The 27,432-nt window shown below is 40.1% G+C and overlaps 1 protein-coding gene across 8 annotated transcripts in view; it reads left to right on the top strand.

Annotated features, from left to right (window-relative positions):
- Positions 1 to 6,320: 6,320 nt before the first annotated feature.
- Positions 6,321 to 27,432, top strand: part of RIC8B (RIC8 guanine nucleotide exchange factor B) — a 103,671-nt gene continuing 82,559 nt past the window's right edge. For 4 of the 8 annotated variants that reach the window (XR_015253369.1, XR_015253368.1, XR_015253367.1 and 1 more), the window contains exons 1-2: positions 6,322 to 6,879; positions 16,070 to 16,117. Coding sequence is in view for 2 of the 8 variants with exons in the window: in XM_025926681.2 (XP_025782466.1) it covers positions 6,796 to 6,879; positions 16,070 to 16,117 (132 nt within the window). In the remaining 6 variants the exon portion in view is untranslated. Of the gene's footprint in view, positions 6,880 to 16,069; positions 16,118 to 27,432 lie in introns of all 8 variants that reach the window. The other 4 variants (XR_015253370.1, XR_015253365.1, XM_025926681.2 and 1 more) reach the window with 3 other exon arrangements.

Raw genomic sequence — 27,432 nt, 5'->3', positions numbered from 1 at the left:
TTAAATCAACCTTGACCATGGTAATAGAACCTACTGGGGTTGAAAAGAGTTTCAGAAGTTCTGGGAAATTCTTGTGTGTGCTAAATGAAGGCAGTTTCTAGGCCGGGCACCAGATCTTCCCCCACACTCGAAGTGGCATTCCACTCACTCTAAGTTAACAGCAGACTAGCTTTCCCTCTTGTCCTTTCCCAGGGCACATACAAACCAATACATTATCAGGGACCAAGATTTGGTCATTCTATACAGAAACAGGAACAAAAGAAAATCAGTAATAATGTAAAACAAAAAAAAATACCAGGTCACGGGAGGATTTTTATTACCAGGTTGAAAAAAGGCTCTGCAGGGGAGGCGCAATGAGCCAAGTATTCACCAGAATGAAGTCATTTGAAGGGGGGAGGCGAGGTGAGGGGGGACTGGCTACCTCTTGCTGTTCAGGTCACTACCCTTTGACAGCGGTGGCCTCTGACCTCAACAACCCTACAATTCTGTTTTGACTGACCCTGAAACCCATGAAATTCAGATGTAGGCACTGCCCAAAAGTTGAGATAAAGCTGACTAATATGGGAAAAGCTCCCGGTATGTGCCCCCAGCTGAAAGGAGCTGGCAGTTCTTTGGCGGTAGATGCAATTTATTCTGTCCTCCTCCTTTCAGGGAAATGCTAATCCTTCATAGGCAACTGGAGGGGAAGACTAAAATGTGTTGATGATGAATGACAATAATCCTTTGTCCACTTCTGCCTCCTCCTAGGGTTGAACCTTAAGAGTTTAATCAAATGTTGGTAAGTAAATTAATGCTTTACTGCATAGAGTTAAAAAGGAAGTGGTGGGAAGAAGGGCTGTGAGAATATATTTTTTCTGACATGTGAATCTCAAATACTTAATTGCAAAGGCACTGATATGGGGCGCGTGTGTGTGTGTGTGTGTGTGTGTGTGTGTGTGTGTGTGTGTGTGTTTTGGGTGTTTTAGTCCCCTTATTTACACATGCACACATAAGACAGTATTCACAAACTGTCTTATATTAAAGTGTATCAGTGTAAAGACATTAACTTCAAGGTTTAAAAACCAAAGCAGTGTGCTGGAAATGCTTTTCTGTTGTTAAACATCAGCGACAACAAAACTCATGTGTTTGTGCATCAATAGGAATAACATGACCTTTATCCCCAAATCTTCACATCATTGTGCAGGAGGCTGCATTTCTCATTCCGGTTCAGCTAACAATTGAGTGGCTACTCCGCACCAGGTGTGCTGTGCTGGCCACTTTGACAGCCATCTCTTTTAACCCTTACAGCCTCCTCCAAAGTAAGTGGTATAATGCTTATTACAGTTGAGAAAATCAATGTTCAAAGAGGAAGAGTGACTTATCCCTGAACACCCAGGGACAGAGGTAAAATTCAAACTAGTCTTTTGGCCTTCAAGTTTTCCTATTGGATACAAAAACCTGGTTTCCAGAGGATTTTAAGGAATTTGACAAATGATAGGCTTCGGAGAGGCACACAGAGAGTCGGGACTCAAACCCAGGTTTTCCAATCACCAGCCCTGGGTCTTTTGCCACATTACAGCATTGCCACCCAAAGCGCTGGGTTTTCCCAAGAGGTGTTTGGATGGGATTCCAAGCCAGCAAGATGCAAATAGGTTTGACCTACATTCCAGCTCTTGGATAAATAAAAACTCCTAAAGGGCAGAGCCCATTTTGTGTGCTTAATTTGAGAGTCCCACTGTGGACAGTCAATATTAAACAAGAATAGGTACATTTGCCAAGGACTAACAGCATGGGTTCAATTTTAGCAATTAAAATACTGGGAATATGACTGAGGATCCTAATAAAGGTGCTGGAAGGCTGGATCGAGTAATAATAGATTTATAGGAGTTAAAAAAAACAACTTTGAAGTCATCCAGTCCAACTCATTTCATAAATGAGACCCTGAGAAATTAAAATAATGTGCACAAGGATCTGACACTGGCTGGCAACTGACCCAGTGCTATTTAACTTTTTGGCATATGGCATAGTAAGAGAATGTTTTCAGGAATGTAACATGCCATAAACTGAAGTTGGATTGGCTGCCTATGGAGTCATCATTGATTATGAAATGTCCTTCATATTTAACTTTTACTTATCCCACTGACCAATTGACCTCTAAGAAATCCCCATTGCTGGCTTTCAAGTTCAACCAAGTCAATATTTCTCAATAAGTGTCTCATTAATTTTGTTCTCCTGAATTTCTTTCATGGCATTCCCCCCTACCTGCTGGCCCTCCAAACTCCCTCCACCATTCTTTCTTTATAATTTGCCTTCCCCGAGAAGGCTTCTCTGCTTCCTTGTCTTCCCATCAATGTTCATCTTGCAATTTCCACAGTACTTATGTTCAATTCCTTTCTTCCTATTAAAAAACATTCACTTATTGCCTGGGTGTTTCCTATATCTCCAATGGACAGGATCAATTGTTTCTACTTATTTTTTTTTTTTTTTTATGGTGCCTAAGACAATGCTGTGCTCCAAAAAACCACCAAATAGTTGTTTAAGGAACAAATCATGTTGATTGACTTTGCTACAAAAGGGAGACCTTGTTATTGGTAGAAAATGAAATTAAAATCACTTTCTTCTGCTAGGTTATTCTGAATTCTCAAAGACTAACGAGTCACATGCACATGAATTTGATAGTCTATCAAAAAACTAGGTCAGGGGCGCCTGGGTGGCTCAGTAGGTTAAGCGTCTGACTCCTGATTTCAGCTCAGGTCATGATCTTGTAGTTTGTGGGATCGAGCAGAGCCTGCTTGGGATTCTCTCTCCCTCTCTCTCTCTCTCTGCCCCTCCCCTGCTAGCATTCTCTCTCTCTCTCAAAATAAATAAACTAAAAAAAAACAAAAAAACAAAAACAAACAAACAAAAAAAACCAACTAGTTTGGTGGTTGATAGTGTATCAAAATATTAGTCCAGTGGTTCTGAACCCTGGCTGCTCATTCAAATCAACTTGGAAGCTTTTAAAACTACCACTACCCAGGCCTCACCACAGATCAACTGAATCAGAATCTTTGCAGGTATGCCCAAGCAATGATTTGCATATGCCATATTGGTATTTGATTTGCACATATTGATTTATACAACCTCACTCTTATGAATAGATTTTTCTAAAGAATGAGCATGATCAAATATGGTTTTGTTGTTGTTCTTAGAATCACAAAGTTTTAGAACTGAGAAAGAACTAAGATAATATCTGGACCAACCCCTTTATTTTACAGCTGAAGACTCTGTGGCTTAAGAGAGTTTGAGTAGCCTGATACAGTGGCGAGATGATTGCTGAGTGACCAGTCATATCCTGAATTAGTGGAATTCTCTGAACTCCACACAAAAAACATTGTGTGTATGTGCGTGCGTGTAAGATTTGGATTTTAAAAGCTGTTAGCACCAGGTACTACTTAAAGACCAATTTGGCACATTCCATCTAGCCCGTTGTCATGGCAGAGGAAATGTCACAGTGGGATATATCAAAGTCCAAAATAAATGACTAGTATATATTTGCAGGCTTTTTCATTGGCCCCAATCCATAACATTTTACGCTATCAGAGCCCAGAGCACTTCTAGCCCTTAACTATACCACTTATTAGCAGATTTACTGCTTATGAGCAAGCTAATCAACACCCTGAACTTCCCTTTTCTCTATAAAAAGGAAGACAGTGCCTGTCCTATTGACCTTGCATTTTTCAGCTATTATAAGGATTAAATCAGATGATCTACGTATGGATGTCTTGAGAATAGTAAGGCACTGTGTATATATCTGTACAGAATTACTATGTTGCTATCTTTCAGAGCAATGACTTGTGAATAAACGTGTTACTTTGATTACCCAGGCTCTAAACCCTAATTCCTTGGTACCATGCCACCCAAGAATCAACAGGAACTGGAGTTAGTGCTGGACTAGAGTCTCTAGTCACTGAAAGTACCCCGTAACTAAATATTCAGGGAGGTAAAGTGATGTAGTGACCCAGGATTTAGCTAGTCTAGGCTCTAGTCCCAGAGTCTGCTTTTAACTATTGACTTTGGACAAATCACTTAATTTTTCTGGGACCAGAGTCTCGTCAGTGGTCAAAAGATGACTTGAATTAGAGTCAAAGATCCTTTTGATTTATAAAATCAGAATATTAGTGCTTAATTAAAATTACTAAAGTGCAATTTCCCAAGCCGTTAATTGATGTGGTTTCACATTTTTTAAATCTCTTTTTAGAAGTTCAGGGTTGGAGCCTAAAAACATAAGCCTATTTCTGGTAAATAGACATTTTGAACACATGTGTAAGACCCTTGTTAAAAGCAACATCTCTACTCAGATACTTTATGCTTGTTAGTGTTCTGTCCTGATGCCCTTGCTCCACAAATAAATATATGGTTACCCAAAAGGCATGTAATACACTACTGGACACAGAGTAGGTACCCAAATACTGTTACTTTACAGCTTGCTGTAGGAGTCCTAGCTCTTATTACTTAACTTGTCTGAGCCTGTTTTTGTATTTCTAAATGGGAAAATAGTACCTTCTTCAATGATCCACTGAGATAGTGTATATTAAAATGCAGCAAAAAGCGGGGTGCCTAAGTGGCTCAGTTGATTCAGCATCCAGCTCTTGATTTTGGCTCAGGTCATGATCCCAGGGTCATGGGATTGAGCCCCGTGTTGGGCTCTGCACTGAGCGTGGAGCCTGTTTGGGATTCTCTCTCTCCCTCTTTCCTTCTGCCCCTCTCCTCCACTCATGCTCCCTCTAAAAAATAAAAAAAAAAAATGTAAAAATGTTTTATAAACTGTTAAAAACAATTGCAAGGTATTACTATTACCTAAGGAATGCAGACCGCTCTAAGGGTATTTTTTTAAGAGACAGATTAAAATCTTTCTGCATTAGTTTATCATGGACACAGCACCTACTCCAGTGCCTGGCTCAACAGATATGCTCAGTGAGTGTCTGCTGCGTAAAGAGTATAATCCGCAGAAAAATCAAAAGCTCCATGAGCTTAGATTCCATATTTCTTTTTCTCTGCAAATTCCCAGAGCTAACACAGCATCTGACAGATAGAAGAAGACAATAATTATCAGATGAAAAATTGTTACCCCTCTAGTTCCTCTTCAACACAGCTCAAGAGGTAGACATGGGCAGAAGAGGCACCAAAGACGACTTGGAGTGGAACTGGAAGTTATTTGGAAAATTCACCCACTCTCTAATAGCTTGGGAAAGCAAAAAAGCAGCACAGACTCTTGAGTTCCATCAAGTTCAGTTTCCAAATTGTGCAATCTTGGTAAATTAATCTATTAACCCCACCGAGACGGTTTGCTCCTCTTAAACTGAGAATGGTACCCACCTCATAGAGTTAAGCACTAGAATGGGAGCTCCATAAGGGCAAGGACTTTGAGGCCCACTGCATCTACACTGGACAGTACTGAACTGTATTGAACAGTGCCAGACACAGCAGAGGTTCTCAAATACTTGTTGCCTGACGTTGTGAGAAACTGACGGAGAGGACACAGGCACAGTATGTAACAAAATGTTTGCACGTAGTAAACACTCAGCAAACGTGAACCTCTTCCATCTTCACTATCCCCATCACTACCATTACTAGCACATCGGTATTATGTGACTGGCAGATGGAGAGCAGTCACCTTTGGAGAAAGACCCGGATTCAAATCTAATCTAATTCCCCATTTACCAGTTTTGTGACACAGGACATATCACTTAACCTATGCTGGTTCCTTTGGTTCCAGAAAAATCTCCACGTCGTGAGAATCAGAAGCTATGTGGCAACGACCTAACGCTGAATCTGGAGCCCTCGCGGCACGCGATACGTGGCAGCAACTATTACTAAGGAAAAAAAAAAATCCCCTTTTCTCCAGATAACTGCCTGCAATTTCCCACATTACTGTAGCTGAATACGTAACATGACCGCAAACAAGGGGAGGAAGGAAAGAATTTCAAAGAGACCGAAACCGCTAATCAAGAAAAAGAGGGAATTAAACCGGTGTTTGACAGTTCCCACCAAGGGGTGCTAGTTTCCCCGACTGTCAACCTGTCCGACCGGCCAAGGCTCGAGCAGGACAACCAGCTCTGATAGGAACAAAAAGGAGGCAGAGCAGACGCTTACACCCTCCCCCTAACGGTCTCTTGGTCGCTAGCCGCTGGCTTCTGGCTGCCGCGGGACTCCCGTTTCCGGCCCTGACCGGACCACAGCTCCCAGCATGCCTTTGGCGGGAAGTCTTTTCCCGCTGGATGACTACTAATCCCGGCATGCCATTCGGTACTCCAGTAAATTAGATGGAAGCGTGGAATGACCCCAATGAGCGCAGGGAATTGTAGTCCGTTTAGCTGCTGGCTTTTAGAGGGGCGGGGAAGAGCCGGGTCGCTCTCGTCAGCTGAGGAGAATGATTCATAGAGGAGGGTCAGGAGAGAACAGTTCTGGCTGCGAAAGCTCACTTAAAAGGCTGGACTCTTCCGCGAGGGAGGGAGAGGCAGGAGAGTAAGCGAGGCCTCGGGCCTGACCTCGCCTCAGGCCGCTCGTCAGGCCTCCATCGAGTCCTGGGCCTTGTCGGGGGCGGCCGCGAGGCGCCGGTTGCTGGGGGACCGGTGACGTCGCGGGGTGAAAGTTGAGGGGCGGTGACGTCGGCCCTGCCCGGGCGGAGGCTGGCGGGTTGGAGGCAGGAGGGAGGGAGGGAAGGAGGGAAGGAAGGAAGCTGGGAACGAGCGAGCGAGCGGGGGCGCGAGGCGTTTACCTGGAGGCAGCGGCTTGGGCGCGCTGAGCGGCCGCGGCTCCCCCGCACCTGCGGCCATGGATGAGGAGCGCGCCCTCTACATCGTCCGGGCCGGCGAGGCGGGGGCTATCGAGCGGGTCCTGAGGGATTACAGCGATAAGGTAAAGCGCCCTGGCCCCGGGCGTGCGGTAGAGCACCCCCGGGCCGCCCTCGGGGCTTGCACATCGCATCCCTCCCAACCCCCCTCATTCCGGGGATGCGCGCTGCTCCCCCCAGAAAACGTTTCCGGCTTGGGCATGCGTGTTTGTGCCCCCAGCCTTTCCCGTGCGTGCATCCTGCATCCCCCTGCCCCCACGCTGGCGCCCACTCCTCTGATTCCGGCCCAGCCGGCTGTCCCACGGTTCTCCCCCCAAGCATGCAAGTCACACCCCCAGAATCCGTAAATGTGCGTCTGTGCCCTGTGTCCCACTCTTGAATGCATGAATGCACGCGAGGCTTCCTCACCTGTATGGCATGAAAATCTGTGTTTCCGTGCTTAAACACGGCTCTTGATTAAGCATAAAACGCATCAGCCACGGTGGCAGTTCTTTCTATACCTATAGCACTATATAGTTTTCAAAGCTTGAGGTCTCATATATGGTCTAACTTGATTCTCAGAGTGTTTACGGGGTAGAGGGTGTCATCCTCCCCATTTTATAGATGAGAAAACCGAGGTGCTAAGAACTGAAATCACGCCAAGGTCATGGGCATACTATGTTGTAAGTGGGGCGAGATTCAGACTCCTAGCAATAGCTATTCTTTGTATCGGGTTAACAGCTTTCCCATCCAGTATCTCATTTAATCTTGACAGCAGTCCTGTGAGGTTTTATCTCCTTTTGCAATTGAGATTCTGTATCAGTTAAGTAACTTGCCCAAGGTCATACTTGGGAGCTGGGACTCCAGCCTAGGTCTTCAAACCATTCATTGTTCTTTCCACTTTACAGCTCTGCAGTAAAAAGGTATCTTGTTGTAAATCCCAGCCACTTCTCTGAATGTTTCTCCAGGAACCGTTAGCTCTCCATTACTTTTTCTTGCAGGAATTTTATGTGGTCACTTCAAAAGGTAGCACGCCACACCTTTATTCTTCCATTTAGAAGACTACTTTATAGGGATGACTGACCACTCACTTCTGTGAAAACACGCTCAACACCAAGTCTTACCCTAGAGACAGCACCTTTCTTCCTTTGACTGACTTGTACTCCTAATTTCCGCTTCTGTGTTTGCTGTGTGCCCACCACTGCGCTTTATTACACTTTGTACGATTGACCTGCCAGGGTGCCAGTTCTGCTCTGGGTGGAGAAGATCCCAAAATAAGATACCTTCATTCCCATTGAACCTTCCCCAACAACCCTGTGAGGAAGTGGTGGTATTCCCCATTTCACAAATGACATTTAGGATAATGTTGCCGTTGAGAGGTGGGGCTAAGATTCGAATCTCGGTTTTCTAATTGCTCTTTCTACAGTACTGTGCTACTTTCTTTGGGAGTATGGATGGATGGATTCAGTTCTGTTCGTATCTTAGCTCCTTCACTTTCCTTTTTTTTTTTTATTTAAAAAAATTTTTTTAATGTTTATTTATTTTTGAGACAGAGAGAGACAGAGCATGAACAGGGGAGGGGCAGAGAGAGAGGGAGACACAAAATCTGAAATGGGCTCCAGGCTCTGAGCTGTCAGCACAGAGCCCGATGCGGGGCTCGAACTCACAGACCATGAGATCATGACCTGAGCCGAAGTCGGATGCTTAACCGACTGAGCCACCCAGGCGCCCCATCTCCTTCACTTTCTAATATGCTTTATTGTTGCATATCTGCCTAATTTGGGAGAAATTCACTTGATACATGGGTGTTCATATTACGGAGATGATATTCATTTAACTTGATTTATTTTTTTTTTATTTATACATGAAATTTATTGTCAAATTGGTTTCCATACAACACCCAGTGCTCATCCCAAAAGGTGCCCTCCTCAGTACCCGTCACCCACCCTCTCCTCCCTCCCACCCCCCATCAACCCTTAGTTTGTTCTCAGTTCTCAACAGTCTCTTATGCTTTGGTTCTCTCCCACTCTAACCTCTTTTTTTTGTTGTTCCCCTCCCCCATGGGTTTCTCTTAAGTTTCTCAGGATCCACATAAGAGTGAAACCATATGGTATCTGTCTTTCTCTGTATGGCTTATTTCACTTAGTATCACACTCTCCAGTTCCATCCACATTGCTACAAAAGGCCATATTTCATTTTTTCTCATTGCCACGTAGTACTCCATTGTTCATTTAACTTGATTTAAAAAAAGATCAGAGGCAGCCACAAACTAATGCTCAAAAGAAAGAAATAGTGTTGAGTCAACTAGTATTTATTTTGCAGTTACTATATGCCAGATATCTAGCAATCAGTAGGAACTTTCTTCTTTAGGGACGGGAGGAGGAAAAACCTCTAACTGGATCTGACCACCTTCTTCAATATTTCTCCTTCCCTCCAAGACTAAACTGATTAGAACTCCAGATTTGCTTCCTTGAGTCTACCTCTTCCCCTCCTTGATCTCCCTCCAGGTTGCTTTCTGCACACCACTCCTGGCCAACTGCTATCAGAGCTTAAGTTCTGGACATCTCCAGCTCCCCTTTCACACTGGGAATGTTTTTAGAGTTGTAATGCCCAGTGTATATTATTTAAGATGCTATTCCTGAAGTACTTTTTGGGCCAAGCCTCAGAATGCTCTGACTTGATGCGAACCGGGTCAGTCAGCTCCTTCAGAAAAGAGCGCTCCTGTTTAATGCTGATTATGGTAGGGCTAGCATACCAAGAAAATAGCTGAGGTTCATGTTGTTGGTGGGGCTTTGCTCCTCAAGGCGAGAGAGACCTTGGAGGCAGATGAATAGGAAGGGAAAGTATGATTGCGGTGGTCTGGCAGTAAGAATGGGGAGGTGGAATTAAATTGCCCAGCTCTATGGGATATGGAGTCTGAGATCCTGAAAAAGTAGCTGAACACTGTGCGCTTCGTTTTTCTTACCTGGAAAAAATGGATTTGAGAAATGTTTAGAATGAGAGGTGATTGTGGGGCATTGAGGAGTCCAACCAAGAACAGAAATGAATCATGTACACAGAAAGTGATTGGGTCATTGTTTAGGGGAGGAGGTTCTTTATGCTACTTTATTTCTCTAATAAAGCCAGAATTTGAGACAGTTCTAGAAATATGGTATACACATTTGAATAGGTATGTCAATATCTTGGACCATGTAAGAGGACTTTTTGCTTTCCACTTGGAGGTTGAGTTCTGACTCTTTGAGTTCGTTCCACAGATTTTTGCAGAGGAGCATGTTTAATGGCTCAAGATAGTGGAAAGAAGGTAGAATTTAGAGTCAGATAAATCTTGGTTCAAATCTGCCTTTTATTGGCTTTATGACTATGGATTTGTTATTTTAAGCCTGGGTCGTGGCTTTCTTATCTGTAAAATAGGGATAATATTACCTAACTTATTATGCACCTTTAATTAACTGAAGTTTAATGCTGCACACTGAGCACAGGGCACCTAGGAGGCGTTTACTCAGTGAGTTATAGTTCTAATAGATCAAGGTACTCAAGACGTCTTGTGGCCGTAGCATAGGCTCTGGAACCAGACTGCCTGACTCTGATCTTCAACTTAACCATCCATGTAGCCTCAGACAAGTTAACTTAACTTTGCTGTGCCTCAATTTCCTTACCTGTCAAACAGGGACAATAATAGTACCTACATCATAGATTTGTTGTCAGGATTAAATGAGTTATATGTGTAAAGCCCTTGAAACAGTGCCTGGCACCGAAGAAGAACCCCTAACTTTAGAACAACAAAGGCCGGAATGAAACATGTAGCACTGAGTTGATTTAGCCTGATAAAAATAATTGGGGAGTATACTCCATAACTTCTCATTTTCCTTGACCCTTACATTTTCTAATGGGTAGCAAAATACCTTGTACCATGTTTAGAGCCACAGTTACCTATCTGGCTCCAGGTAACAACATCTAATTTCTGTGTTAAAGAGACTGTAATTTTCGAGCCTTCTTGCTTCATTCACTGACTCTTGTTATCCTGGGGAGAGGGAAGATCTACTATCCCAGGAAAAATTAAACTTGTCTGTTTCTCGAGGGCATAATACAAGTTGACCCAACATAGGAAAGTATTAAAAAACAAATAGGAAGAGTGGTTGATCTTTTCCATTTGTCTCAATTCACCTGTTAACCTTTATTGAGTGCTTGCTATGTACTATGTATTATCTGTCCTAAGCACTTTCACATATCATCACATCTAATCCTCTTATATTAAAACTTACGAGGGAGATAGAAGTATTCGCTTTTGCAAGGGGAATAGGAAATTGAGGTTCATAAAGACAAGGTGACTGTGAGCTCAAGGGCACATAGCTAGAAGTGGGTTCATGTTGCCTTTACCCTGTCTATTCTGTGTTTTTGAGCACAGAAGAGCAAAAGGTGTTCAGGACCAGTACGTTACTTTCTTTGGTTACTGTTGGGTCCTAATCACCTCCATTCTAGTTATAGAATGAGCTGTTAATCATGGGAGGTATGTATTGTTCTAGTCTAGGCTGTCCAAGCTCCTCCTCCTCCTTCAGGGCCTGCTCTGATACAGATTTAAGAGAGAGATTGGTTACCATCATTATGATTATCACAACAAACAGTGATCAAGGGCTCTGAGGTGTACAATATCTTAGTTCCTTGAATCACAAGTTATTTAGACTAGAAGGACTCTCAAAGGTAATTGGATCTATCCCCTTCAGTTAGTAGGTGAAGAAACTGAGGCCTAGAGTCATCAACTATAATGATAGCCAGAGAGGTGGCTTGATAGCCATAAAAGCCACCTGGGCATATAATTACCTTATAACAAGCTCCAACAGGATTTCGTTTTGGAAATGTGGCAAATTTATGGCCAAATTAAAGGGAAAAGTTATTTCAGATACAATCAGGTAGGTCTCCAAGAGTAGTCCTCATAAGAGAGGAAGATAACACTGATAGCAGTGAGGTCTTCATTTATGTGCTAGAAGAACCTGATTGATCGGGACCTAATATTGAGACAGTTCTAGAAATACAGTCTACACATTTGAATAGGGTATGTAAATATACTGGACCATGTAAGAAGACTTTTTGCTTTCCACTTTGGGGTTGAGTTCTGACTCTGAGCTCATTCCACACATTTTTGCAGAGGAGCATGTTTAGTGAGCTGTTCCTTTGTTATACCTTGTTCTTGTTTCCAGATTGAAATTCTATAACCTCAGTTACTGGTGTTTAGTTCTAGAAGTAACCTCTATTTGTGAAATACAGCACAACATGTACACACACACCACCCCGGTTAATTCCCTTGTATCAGTACTTTTGAGTGTATCTTCTGAAATATGAAATAACTTCTAGTTCTCTAATAGGTATTTGGCCAGATGCCACATCATAGGCCATGCTATAATAACAATAGTGGCCACTTACTGAACACCTGCTATGTGCAAGGTGCCATACATAAAAGATAAGGAAACTCTGACAGGTAGTAAAGTTGAATAACTTGACCAAGGTCACACTTTTAGTAAGCAGCTGGACTGGACTCAAACCCACTTCTGTCTGCCTCCTGAGCCTGAGCTTTTTAGAGCCTACTCATAGGATATAAAAACCTATGGGGAGGAGTCCTTGTGAGTCTGGTGTGTCACAGAGCTGTTCCTAGTTTACTTGGTCTCTAAATTGAACAATGGTTTTACTCTTTAGTTTATATTTGACTTGTTGCTCCTGTTCATCTGGAAATTAAGCACATAAAGAAGGTGAGGTGGTTGACTGTTGGCTGGCAGTTCTATAAAGGTATTTATAGCCAGAAATGCTAGTTCCCCTTCCCTTCTCTTTCAGCCTTAGAAAGGAGAGAGAGTAAGGGTTAGAAGTACTGAATAGGTTAGGTATGATCTAAGTTGTATAAAAGAAACCAGCCTTAGAGAAGCCAACATCTTTGGATCCAAACAATCTTGGGGGGTTGAGCTTCTGAATAGATTGGCACATTCAAAATTCAATTTGTATTGCCTCACATGCCAGTATATTTTCTAATTAAATTAAGCCCTCATGCTAGTTAGGGCTTTTGAAAGCTTTTCTTTCTTTCTTTCTTTCTTTCTTTCTTTCTTTCTTTCTTTCTTTCTTTCTTTCCTTCCTTCCTTCCTTCCTTCCTTCCTTCCTTCTTTCCTTCTTTCCTTCTTTCCTTCTTTCTTTCTGTAACATTGTGGTTTTATGAGAGGATCAGCCTTGCATTTAAAAGCAACAGAAAATTTAGTCCTTGGTACTATTCAAAATTTTCATCATGAGGGGCGCCTGGGTGGCTCAGTCAGTTAAGTGTCCGACTTCGGCTCAGGTCATGATCTCACGGTCCGTGAGTTCGAGCCCTGCATAGGGCTCTCTGCTGACAGCTCAGAGCCTGGAGCCTGTTTCTGATTCTGTGTCTCCCTCTCTCTCTGACCCTCCCCTGCTCGTGCTCTGTCTCTCTCTGTCTCAAAAATAAATAAACATTTAAATCTTTAAAAAAAAAATTTTTCCCCATGAAAGATTAATTCTACGTAGAAACTGTTTAAAAGATATTTTTATAACTTAATGAAGATCTTTCCAAAAAATGATTTATTTCTCTATGCCTTTATCATAGATGCCAGAAAAAGTTGAGGAGAACCACTGTATTGGCGACTAGGTTCATTTATTGCAGATAATTTATGGAATTAATATTTCACATATAATGGCAAAAAAGCCATAGCTTTTTTGGTTTCTAAGTGCAATTTATTTTCATTTGTATTGGACTTTTACTAAGCTTCAGTTTACAACCTTATCCTGATGTCTGTTGTTTCTTTATCTTTTATCTAGAGTTAGTTTTTACTAAACCTCATGTCTATAAGTTCCCCAGTTATAGCCTTCAGATTTACAACTTGTTCTTCCTTTTTTCTTTCTTTCTTTCCTTGTTCATTCATTGGTTTATCTTTTATTTTTAATATTTCCCTTTTAATTATAAAAATACTGCACCAACAATGATTTTGTCAAAAAAAAATCACCAGATATTCCACTGTACAGTTGCTTTTATTATTTTTTTTAAGGTTTATTTATTTTGAGAGAGAGAGCACGCATGCGTGTGCATGAGCAGGGGAGAGACAGAGAGAGAAGGAGAGAGGGAATCTGAAGCAGGCTGCATGCTGTCAGCGAGGAGCCCAATGTAGGACTTGATCTCACTGTGAGATCATGACCTGAGCTGAAATCCAGAGTCAGACGCTTCACCGACTGAGCCACTCAAGTGCCCCCAGTTGCTTTTATTTTTGCATTTCAACACTCAAGCCTTTAATGCATCCGTATACATATGTAGGTACTGTCATTGTAGACATCTAGCTTGGTGTTTTACTATTTTTCCACTGATGCCGTTATAAGTAATTTTCCATGTTGTTAACAGAGATTTTTAGCCATCTTTTTTTTATTGCAATATAATATTTTATCAGGTGGATGCACAGCAGTTTATTTCATCAGTCTCCTGTTGTTAGATATTCAGTTATCTCTTTCTTCCATAATATTAGATAACACTGCAGTGAATATGCTTACATATATGACTTTACTCTCCTTCTGGGTGATTTCATTAAGATAAATTCCTACAAGTAGAAGTTCTGAGTGAAAGGATGTGAATATCTTCATGTTTTCTTGTATGTGTTGCCAAATTACTTTCCCTTTTAAAGTTTATGTCAATTTATACTGCTGCCAGCAATTTTGCACCTGGATTATTGATGCCCATTTCTTAGAAGGCTTTATGTCTTCAGTCTTGCTCTCTCCTTTGATCTGGCCTGAAAGCAACAGCCCAAAATATTCTCCCAGAATGCTGTACTGTTCACACCTACCTCTGTCTTCCTTGGTTGCCTATCACCTGTCTGCCAGTTTAGGTATAAATTTTTAAATCCAAGCCATCTAACCACCTAACATCATCTATTTTAATTGTTTTGCAAACCATATGTGAAGCAGCCTCTCTTCAGTTTCTTCAAACAACCCTTCTTTCTTACCTCAGTCCTCCCTCTGACCATTTCTTACATTCAGAACCACTTCTCTGTCAGCATTTCTCCATCTCACTTAATTTCAAAAATTGCTTCTTCTGCAAAGCTGACGACACAGAACCACCTGTAATGATGATATCTTTAGTACTTTGTGTACTTAACTCCTGATGAGTTGCTAATAAATGTCAGTGTGACCAATGAGAAAAATACAAAAACAAACAAACAGACAAAACAAAGATGTTCAGTGGAGATTGCTTTTAAAGGAAAACTCAAGATTCATAAGAGCATTAGGTTCCCCAGAATAAAACTTGAGAAAAGAATGAGAAATTTTGTGCTCAATTTTTGGGTCCTATCACTGTTTCTGTGGCTGTGGGCAAGTCAACTTACTCCATCCTCTGTTTAAGCTACAGAGTGGAAAATATAGTGTTGCCAGTCATCTCAGGAGAGTCATGATACTTTCTTCGCTTCTGGTTATTTATTTCCTCAATATCATTGGCGTCATAATCATTATAATCCTAATATTTACTGAGTGTTTACTATGTGCCAGGCACTGAGATGGTATATATATATATGCCTTTGCTGTTTTAACCCTAACAGCAGCTCAGAGAACTAGGTATCCCCTCTATTCACATGAGAAATCCATTGATAGAGATTTTGTTACTTGCTCTGCTAGTTAGTGGTAGAGCCATAATTTAAACCTTAATTCTTACAGAATTACTTTTCTGAAATACCAGTCTATCAAATCTCTTCCCTGTCTACAATTCCCTGATCATTTCTTAGTGCATATGAAAAAGAAAGTACAAACTCAGCAACATTGGAAGACCCTTCCAAATTTCTGTCCAGTTTACTTTTCCATTCTCTTCTTTCTCTACTCTCCCATCCCCTCACATGTCCTATATTTCACTCTGGCAGAGCTGTTTATTTCACAAATATATCATACCATTTCACACATCTGAGTCTTTGTTTCTGTCTCTAGAGTGCTTTCCATTTGCCTCCTGGAAAACTCCTATTCATCCCCCAAGGTCCAGTTCAGATGCTCTGTACTCTATGCAAAGCATTCCAGATTTTCCTGGGTAAAGTTAGTGGCTTGGTACTCTATGTTCTTTTGTCTGTTTTTCTGCTGTAGTCTTTCACACTGCTTTATAATTATTTGCTTACATGCCTATCTCTCTTGCTTCAATACGCGTGTTGAAATACGATATGGAAAGGCAAGATTTTTACAAAGATACCTTTTAAATATAGCTGCAATTAAAACTCTGTGTATTTAAAATGACATTGTTTCCCTTTCCCCCCCCCCCCCCCTCAGCATAGGGCTACTTTCAAATTTGAATCAACAGATGAAGATAAAAGAAAGGTAAGCCTTGGTGTTACCGTGTGGGGGGGGGGGGGTGGGGGGGTATGTGTGTGTTTCATTCATGGACTTTCTAAACAGTGAACTTGTTTTTATCTGATGATTGTTTAGTTTTTGGTTTCCTTTCAGTTTGTTTTTAGGAACTGAGAAAAAGACAAGTACCAAGGTTAGTATGGATTACACACAACTTTCTCCTGTTCCATCTCCACAGGACCGTTATGCTTGCATAAATCAGGGGAATGGGAACAGTTCAAAGGGGGACTCTCTCCATATCTTCTCACCTCCAGAGCTTGACTTTATTTGGTAATAGACCTATAGATTGCCCAAAACGTGTTGTTGGTGTTGTGAAACTTGGCTTTGGCTTAAGTTTTGGGAAAGCAGCTGTTGATGCTGCTGCCCCTCAACTACACGTTGTTCCCTGTACTGGCAGTTATTTGTGTTGTCAGCAATTGTCTCGGTCACTGACTTAACAGGCATAGAGAAAAATGGGAGTCAAGAGACTTGCCAGTAGATGAGTTATTATAAGAAAGGGTGCATCTGAGATACGGTCATATAATGCTATGTTTGCCGGTTGGGGTTGCCTGTGGTTGCTTTACTTAGCTGATTAGAGCATGATGCTAAAGGAGAAGGCTACCAATTCCCCACGAGCATTTTGCTCAGCCCCATACATCTATCCCTGACCTTACAAATGTCAAGACCCAAGTGAGAGGGCATGATTGAGTGTAAACCTATCGCTGCTGCTGAAAAAATAGCTTAAATCCAGTACTTTGTTGGAAGCGGTTTGATAATACCTTGAAATCATCCCTTTATTTACCTCCACCCCTACCTAATGTCTGCATTTTGCTCATTTTACCTCTTAAGATTCCTTTAGTACACTCTCTCCTTAATCCCTGCCCTAATGCAAGCCTTCGTCTGAGTTCTGTACCAGTTTCCTAATCGTTCTTTTTCCAGTTATATGCCCTTTCATTCCATTGTCCATAATTCTAAAACAATATGATCTTGTCATTCCCATCCTTAAAACTCTTGAGTGGGGCGCCTGGGTGGCGCAGTTGGTTAAGCGTCCGACTTCAGCCAGGTCACGATCTCGCGGTCCGTGAGTTCGAGCCCCGCGTTGGGCTCTGGGCTGATGGCTCAGAGCCTGGAGCCTGTTTCCGATTCTGTGTCTCCCTCTGTCTCTGCCCCTCCCCCGTTCATGCTCTGTCTCTCTCTGTCCCCAAAATAAATAAACGTTGAAAAAAAAAATTTAAAAAAAAAAAACAAAAAAACAAAAAACAAAAAAAAAACTCTTGAGTGACTGCCTTTGCCTAGAGAATAAGGTCAAGTATCTTAACATGGTATACTACTTGTGCAGTGATCTGATCTCTGCCCACTTTTGCAGCCTATTGCTTACTATTCTGTTGTATTTTGTGCTTTAGCAATATGCTTCAGCTGTATATACATACACATCCCTTCTGTTTCTTACTTCCTAACTTTGTATATGTTGTTTTCTACCTAGAATGCCCTCTCCTTCTTGTTTACCTCTTCGTCTTTTTACCTGGTTAATTCTTACTCAGCTCTAGGAGCACCTCCTTCAGGAAGCCTCCTCTAGCATTCTGTCAGGGCTAAGTACCTCTCCAGTGTTCCCATAAAATTCTATGTATATCTCTAATACTATACTTATATGTTGTCTCTTAATTATGTATTGACATTTCTCATTGTTACACCCTGCAAACTCTAACGATAGATACTGTTATATATCTTTATATCCTTGACATCTAGAGTGCCCAGCACATAATAGGTACTCAAAAAGTATTTATTGAATGAGTGACATGGGGTATAAACTTTGGAGGTTAAACATTTTCTTTTGGATTTGAACAATGTAAACAAGACTAGAGTGCATTGTAGAATGGATTCTCAACTAGAGATACGCTGTTTGGAGAGCGTTTTCAAGATAGGCCTACTCAGGCCTGACTCCTTATCTCCTAAGTCAGAATTTGGGAGGTGGAATCCAGGCATGTATATTTTTATAAATGATCTTCAGGATATAAGTACTCACATTTGGTGGCAGTGCAAAATGGCCACAATCCCTATGGAACAGAAACTGGCACTATCTACCAAAATTATAGATGCATTTTGCCCTTTGACCAAGCAATGTCACTTTTAGAAATCTATTTTGTGGATAGGTAGAACCAGGTAAGCAAAGCTTCATTGAAGCACTATACATAATAGCGAATGATTAGAAGCAAACAAGTCTCCAGAAATCAGGGAGTATTTGAAGAACTAGGGTGCATCTGCATAATGGAATATTATGATGTAGGAAAGAGAGGAAGAAGGGGAGGGGGAGAAGGAGAGAGACAGGTATGTGTTAATGGGACAGAGAGTTAAGTGGGGGAAAAAAGCAAGGTGTTAACCTATTTTTTTACACACTCATGATAGGCATTCAGGTGAGGGAGGCACCTACTATTTTGATTTTATTTGAGAGAATCCATACTATATCTGTTGATTCATTGTGTCTTGGGGCTCTGACACTAGAATCTTTGATAGTACTTTTACTGGTCTAAATAAGTACATTAGGTGGTGCTTGGGTGGCTCAGTCATTAAGCATCCAACTCTTGATTTCAGCTCAGGTTACGATCTCAGGGTCTGTGAGATTGAGCCCCTGGTCAGGCTCTGTGCTGACAGTGTGGAGCCTGCTTGGGATTCTCTCTCTCCCTGTCTCTCAGTCCCTCCCCTTCCTGTGCACATCAAGGGGAGGGGTGTGGGGAACCATCTCAAAATAAATAAACTTTAAAAATAAATAAGTAAGTAAGTACATTAAGACAGGGATTCCCCCCATTTCATATAAGTTTCAGTTGAGGGAGAATAATTTCCCACTCAGTTGTTAATAAAGCATGTGTATTTTCTGTAAGATAATAGCAAAACCTAACATTTCAAAGTATTTTACTGCCTTCTAGGTCTTTGGAGACAGTAACTCCTATACTCCTGTTATTTGCAGTGATAGTGTGTAGATTTCTGCTTCCTGGGAGGTCTGATAATAAACAAACCCAGGGGGCCCCCAGGTGGCTCAGTCGGTTGGGCGTCTGCCTTCAGTTTGGGTCATGATTTTGCAGTCGCGAGATGGATCCCCGTTTAGGGCTCTGTGCTGACAGCTCAGAGCCTGGAGCCTGCTTCAGATTCTGTGTCTCCCTCTCTCTCTCTGCCCCTCCCCCACACATGTGCTCGCTCTCTCTTTCTCTCTCTCTCTCAAAAATAAATAAGCATTAAAAAAAAATTTTTTTAATCCAATTAGGGACCTAGCTAGCTATGGCAAAGCGTAGGTAAAGAAAATCATTTTAGTCTCCAAGGGTTAAAAATCATTAGTGACCTTTTCATGTCTCAGGCCCTAAAAACTTGAAATGCTCTAAAGGATCCACATCCTAACAGCTTTTTAGGTTCTCAGTGTAGAGAGACATAGACTAGTAGGTATGTCTCCACATTAACCCTGGAGGAACTCAAGTTACTATCCAGTTTGTTTTGCTGCCCTAGTTCTCTTTTCCTCTTTCTTAAGCATGTCTCTGGAGCCTTCTGCCAACAGCTTTTTGGTAATAGCAGCATGCCTTTCGATAAACTACAGGTGCTGTCTTCCTGAAAAGCGCAATACCTTTAGTCTGAAAACTTTTATGACAACTTAGAAGTAAATGTAAGGGAACAGACAGAGCCTCTCAAAAAATAAAACTTGGTTATAATGAGCTTTTTAAGAAATGGTTATATATTAATGATCCTTAGACCTAATTGCTAACACTTATGTAGTGTTTGCATTTTTACAAAGATTTGCTTTGCAACAGTAATGCACTAATGCTATAAGTATGGTGTGAATATCACCATCCCTATTTTATGGATAAGAAAACTGGGGCTTACATTAATGACACCTTGCTAACACTCTCATGACTAGTAAGTAGTGGATCCTCAAGTAGAGAATAGATTTTCTGACTGTATATTTCAGAAGGTTTGAAATTATGACTCAATACCTTGTTTTATCTCTTATTTAATTCTTTGAGACACCATTTAGGCAACTAGACTTAAATTGGAAAGTAGCAAAGAAAATTAGCAAAAAGGAGTGCTTAAGATTTTCCAGAGAAGTCAGATACAACTGTTATATTTTACATATAATGTAAATAGTTCCAGGTGCATGTGGCTCATTGTATATTTGGTTATAAGCATCTGTACTCATTGAAGTATTTGCATCCTTCCTCTACCTCTAGGCTGTGGTTGTTTATTTGCACATAAACAAATATATCAATCATGCAAATAGGTAGGATAGGGGGAAGTATGATGAATCTGAAATTTACATCAGAGGAAATGAAAGCTCTTATACTGGCTTCTAAAACACAACTGATCTCAAGTCCAATAGAGTGCTAATTGCAATAAATGTTGAAAAATACATGTCATAAAATGAGTAAAAGAATTGCAGCTCTTTTACCTGAAAGATAAGAATACAGCTATATCAAATATGGAAAACCTCAGTTGTTGTTTGAGATAAATCTTTGTGTATATAGTGATTTTCCTTAAAAGAGTGAAGTTGAAAATAGCCAAATTTCAAGCATTTGTGTCATTAGCTTTAAATTCACACAGATAAGCCCATTTTCTATAATGGCAGAGGATAATTGCTGAGTTGAGAACTCTTTGAGAACAAGAACTCTGGCTTAGTTTTGTTTATATTTTCAGCCCCCAACACTGCATGTGGCATAAAATAGGCACCTATAGTAAACACCTGTTAAATAAATGGAGGGAACTTGGAGATTGAGTGGAGGCCAGAATTCCCATTACTTGTACAATATTGTTTGACTTTGAATTTGATATTCTCCTAATTATACAGCAGAATCTCAATGTAATGTTTAACGTGAAAAAAAATGGATATAAAAGTATTTATACAGGATGATCACAGTCATGCAAAAGTAATAAAAACTGTTCAAAGAAAAATGACTATAAAGAAATTTGCTAAATGGTGGCTATCTGATTTTTCTTTCCCTATTCTGTATTTTAAACTTTTTTCTTGTTTATTGTAGATGACATTTTTCTTTCCCTATTCTGTATTTTAAACTTTTCTATTATAGATTATAATGATTTAATAACATGATAATTATAGGAGCGCCTGAGTGGCTCAGTTCGTTAAGTATCTGACTTCGTTTCTTGTCATGATCTTGCAGTCTGTGGGTTCAAGCCCCGTGTCAGACTCTTTGCTGACAGCTCAGAGCCTGGAGCCTGCTTCAGATTCTGTGTCTCCCTCTCTCTCTGCCCCTCACCTGCTCACACTCTGTCTCTCTTTCAAAAATAAACAAACATTTAAAAAAATAGATATTAAATATAAATAAATAAAATATGTTATAATTATATAACATATGTTATATATCTTTCTATAGTAATGTGATTAGTGGCATAAGCAAAGACCAATAGATACTTTTTTCGAAATCATTTATTTTCTATAAAATTGAGCATTCTTGATTATCTTATATATTCCTTTGGAGGGGAACATAAAAAAATATTACGGGTTTGGAAATAATATTGCTTGTGGAGCCAGTTTATGGTATGAAATAAATTTATATGAACATGAAAGTTCATTCCATCATTTGAGATTTTCTTCTTTTTACTTCACCCACCCCAGACTTGGATGTACTTGGCATATTAGTAGAGATCTCTGTAGTCTACAAATAATTTTTCAGTAATTCCTGTGTGCCAAGTCCTGTGTTAGACTTTGGTTGCTAAATTGGCTATTTGCCTATGGTGTGTGGTTTGGCACTTTCTCAGCTACAGATGCATACTGAAGATTGCCATTGTAGACTCTAGAAAATGAGCAGGTAAATTTCCATATTAGAGTCCCCTAGGGAAAATGTACCAAGATAGAACCAGCAGTTCTATACTGTGAATCCCTGCTTAGGAATAGCTCAAGACATGGATGCTTGTTCTGAAAGCCCTTTACACTTATTTAGTTACTTGAAATTGTTAAACTCCCCAGTTTTCACTAAAGCAGAATGAGCTTTGTATGCCCTGTAAATTTGACTCAAATTTTGATGTCTCACCTTAGGGAATACTTTGATACATGATGCAAGCACAGTTCTTATTTAGAAGACAGTAACTTTAAAGATAATCATTTTCAACATCTTGATTTCTTTAAAACTCTCTCACACACACAACCAAAAGCATCCTAAACCTTTTACTTTTCAAAGTTTCTGTCCAGCTGGAATCTGGCATAAAACTTTACTAGAAGGGCTGAATTGTATCATAGACCAGGGTGAATGCCTCATAGTAGTTAAAAATAATTTAAACTTCTTTTCAGACTCCTTTTTTTATTTTAGATGTTTGCCAAGGCATTGAAAGACTAAATGTAGGGAGAAAGAACAAAACAGCTCTTCTGACTTAGCAAGCCATAGATGTGGCAGCCCATACATGATCTTTGGATCATTTTTCGAGATTTATTTCTCAGAATAATAATAATATCTCCAATTTGTACTTAAGAGTTTCAGATTCATTTTCTCTTACCAGAAAAACTCATCCAGAAGTTCCACTTCCAGTGATGACAGTGTGAGGAGTTCTACAGACCTGTTTCCCACTAAAATGGGTGACTATTATTTTTAAAAAACAACCATTTAAAGTCCCTGGAAATAGTCCACAGAGCATAGTCATTGAAGAAATATTCAAGAAAATTTACTAAAACTTAGTAAGAAAAGTGAAAGTCTGTGGTATTTAAACTGAGACCTGCTCCCTCCCTTCCTCCTATTAGCTGAGCAAGATGGAAACTGTCCTCTAAACTGATGCATTCAAGAATATAGAGCTCCCTCGGGGCGCCTGGGTGGCGCAGTCGGTTAAGCGTCCGGCTTCAGCCAGGTCACGATCTCGCGGACCGTGAGTTCGAGCCCCGCGTCAGGCTCTGGGCTGATGGCTCAGAGCTTGGAGCCTGTTTCCGATTCTGTGTCTCCCTCTCTCTCTGCCCCTCCCCTGTTCATGCTCTGTCTCTCTCTGTCCCAAAAATAAATAAAAACGTTGGAAAGAATATAGAGCTCCCTCTTTACTCTTTTTTCAGGTAGAAGGCTGTCTTCCCAGTAGAGATGTACGATTAACATTTCTCATCCTGCCCCTGCTACCTGTTGCTGAGACTAAATTCTAGGTGAGGGCAGCTGAGAGGTAGGGTCCCCCCTCCTTTAACCCGGCCCACACTCACGGGACAGAGTCTGTACAATGGATATGGCACCACTGAAAATAGTGGAGCCCCATTTGCCCTTGGCCTTGGCTTGTGGGATGTAGATTCTACTCTGGGAGAGGCAAGCTGAGGATATCTGGGGTTGCTGCTCCCCTATCCCCTCAAATCAGCTCCCAAGGAGGTGTCACCCAGGGAAAAGCATGACATTGTCTTTGTCCCGGCATCAGAACCAGGACTCCAAAATTTTACCCAGAGGAACAAGCAGATCTTATAACAGAGATCTCTGAATCTCTCCCCAAAGGAACCAACATCATTTGCAACAGAGTGTGAAGTTCATGCCTAAGAGTGCGGGTTGTGGAGAAAGGAGGAATTGGAGGGAGATTGATAGACTCATTGGACATACAGGCTAGCCAGAAGATGGGCTAGTTTTCTAGAGAGAAAAGGAGAAAGAAACAGCTGGGAGGAACCCTCCTGTGGTTAGAACAAACCTTAAATACTGACCTCAGAGACTATCCCTTCAAAGGAGCCCTAATAGATTGGTTCAGTTTGTGGAACAATTCATGCCCAGGACATTGTTGAAGACAGTATATCAATCAGCTGGTAGTTAGTGGAACTTAGCCAGCTGGGTGTGGTCAGGAAAAAGAAGGTCAAAGAGAGGCCAGCCAAAGCCACTGTCATTTTAGGATGACTGTGGCATAACCAAGGGTGAGCCCCCTGAAGAGGAACATCTGTAGAGAAGGAGGGGAAGAATATACTGAACTAAAGTAATTCATCCAGTCATGGAGTAAATAAGCAAATAGCAATAGCAAGTTTTGGAGGGTATGGGCAGTATCCAGGGTTGCTACTATATATTATATAAAATGTCATTTCCAAGAAAAATATGAGATGTGAAGAAACAGGAAAGAATGACCTGCATACTGGGGAAAAAGCAGGTGACAGAAACTGTGAGAATGACAGACAAAGACTTAAAAGTAGCCATTATATTCAGAGAACTAAAGGAAGCCATGATTTAAAAATAATGCAAGGGTTGATAACAATGTCCCATCAAATGAAGAATATGAGTAGAAAGATAGAAATTGTTAAAAGGAAAAAGAAGAACCAAATGGAAATTTTGGAGTTGAAAGGTACAATAAAATACAATAACTGCAATAAAAACTCACTAATGGGGCTCAACATTTGAGTGAGACTGTCAGAAGAAAGAATAATTTGGTGATTATATCAATAGAGAGTACACAAGGTAAAGAACAGAGAAAAAAATAGTAAGGAAAAGTAAAGCAAGATTCAGAGAAATATGGGACACCATGAATGTACCAACAGATACATGATGGAAGTACCAGGAGAGGAGAGGAGAGAATGAAGAAAAAATGTTAAAAGAAATGATGGCTGAAAACTTCGCAAATTTATTGGAAAACAACCTACACATCCAGGAAGCTTAATAATTCTGAGCAGGATAAAGTTAAAGAGATCCACAAACAGGTACATCATACTAAAAATGCTAAAAGCCAAAGACAAGGAGAAAATCTTGCAAGCAACAAGAGAAAAAGGACTCATCATTTACAAGGGAACCTCTACAAAACATATAGCTGACTTCTCAAAAACCTGTAGGCCAGAGGCAGTGGGATAACTTATTCAAATAGCTCAAATTAGAAACTCAACCAAGAATTCTATTACCAACAGAGCTTTCTTTTAATAATGCAAGGGAGATAAAGACATTTCCAGATAAATGAAAAACTGAAAGAATTTGTTCCAGACCTACCTTACAAGAATACCAAAAGTGCTTTAGATTGAAAACAGGTGATCCCAAACTGCAATTTGAATTTACAAAAAGCACTGGTAAAGGTAATTATGTAATTGTAAAAGACAATATAAGTGCATATATTTCTCCTTTCTTAACTGATTTTAAAAGCATTTATATAAAAAATATGTGTGTGTATGTACATATGTGTATATATACACATATGATGTATTGTTGAGCCAATAACATACAGAAATGTAACACATTTGCCAAAAAAGCACAAAGGTGGATGAGAACAAAACTGTATTAGACTAAGGAAATGACTCTAGATAGTAATTCAGATCCTTAAGAACAAATCAAGAGAAGCAGAAATTATAAGTAATAAAGCTAATGTAACAAAAGCTATAAGTATATGCTCGTTTTCCTTTCTCCCCAGAGTGTTTAAGAGACAAGATTATATAAAGTAGTAATAGTTATCTTAACATATTGTTGGGTTTGCAACATTCATACATATATATAACAATAATGCCACAAAAAGGGGAAAGGAATAGCATCATATAGAAATAATGTTTCTGTATCTCATTGGAATTAAGTTAATCCGGAGCTGATTCTGATAAGATGTGTATGCTAACTAAGCCCTTGAGAACAACTAAGGAAATTCTGACTCAAATAACTCAGTTTTTAGGAAAACCACAAAGGATTGTTCAAAGAAGTTGAATAAAATCTAAATAAATGAGAAGACATCTCATGCCCATGGATTGGAAGACTGACTTTTGCTAAAATGGCAGTACTTCCCATATTGATCTACAGATTTAATGCATTACCTTTAGAATCCCAGGTAGCTTCTTTGTAGAAATTGACAAGCCAATTCTAAAATTCATATGGAATTGAAAGGGATTCAGAATAGCCAGAATAATCTTGAACAAACTTGGCTTACAATTCCCGATTTCAAAATATACTACCAAGCAACAGTATTCAAGACACTGTAGTACTGGCATGAGGATAGATTAAATATAAATATATGTATATAGAGGTGTATTTTTGACAATGGTGCCAAGATCCTTGTCAAAAAGGGTCTAATTTTTGCCAAAGGTGCCAAGACCATTCAGTGAGGAAAGAACAGTCATTTAACAAATGATGCTGTGACAGCTAGTTAGTCCCATATAAAAGAATGTAGTTAAACCTTTGTCTCACACTGTATACAAAAGTTAATTAGAGGTGCCTGGGTGACTCAGTTGGTTGAGCCTCCAACTCTTGATTTCTGTTCAGGTCATGATCTCATAGTTGTGAGATTGAGCTCTATGTCGGTCCCAGCACTGGGCGTGGAGCCTGCTTGGGATTCTCTCTCCTCCCCTCTCTCTGTCCCTCCCTTTTTCTCTCTCTCAAAATAAATACATAAATGTTAAAAAAAAGAAAAAAAAAAGAAAGTGAAAAGACAACCTACAGGATGGGAGATAATATTTTCAAATCATATTTCCGTTAAAAGACTTCTATCTGGACTATATAAAGAACTCAATAATAAAAAGACAACCCAATTCATAATGGGCAAAGGATCTAAATACACATTTTCCCAAAGATATGCAATTGCCAGTAAACACATGAAATAACTTGACATCATTAATCATTAGGGAAATGCAAATTAAAGCCACAGTGAGATTAAAGTTCACACTCACTGGTATGGCTAGAATAAAAAAAACAGATAATAACAAGTATTGGCAAGGATGTGGAGAAATCAGAATGCTCATACCTTACTGGTGGGAATGTAAAACTGTGCAACCATTTTGGAAAACAGTCTGGCAGTTCCTCAAAAGGTTGAACTCAGCAATTGTACTCCTAGGTATCTACACTAAAGAAATGAAGATATATGTCTACACAAAAACTCGTATGTGAATGTTTACGGTAGCATTATTCATAATAGCCAAAAGGTATAAACAACTCAAATATCTATCGATTTATGAATGAATAAACAAAATGTGTTAACTATACAATGAAATATTATTCATTAAAGAATATTAAGAAAATTAAAGAATAAAGAAATTGATAAGTGCTACAACATGGATAAACCTTGAACCCATTACACTAAGTGAAAGAAGCCAGACACAAAGGCCACATAATATATGACTCCATTTATATGAAATGTCTAAAATAGATCCGAAGAAACAGAGAGTAGATTAGTTGTTACCTAGGGGCTAGTGGGAGAGGGGAATGGGGAGTTGCTACTAATGAGTATTGGATTTTTTGGGGGTGGGTAATGAGAATGTTCTAAAATTAGACAGTGTGACTATATTAAAAACCAATGAGTATACACTTTTAACAGGGTGAACTTTATGATACATGAATTATATCTCAGTAAAGCTTGTTAGTAAATACAATAGGTAACATACACTACATGTCCGTCATCATTCCAAGCAGTGTATGAAATATTAACAC

Source organism: Puma concolor, chromosome B4 (assembly GCF_028749965.1).
Source record: "Puma concolor isolate L17-30 chromosome B4, mPumCon1.1.hap2, whole genome shotgun sequence".
Lineage (NCBI taxonomy): Eukaryota > Metazoa > Chordata > Mammalia > Carnivora > Felidae > Puma > Puma concolor.
This window is presented reverse-complemented; position numbering and strand designations above follow the sequence as displayed.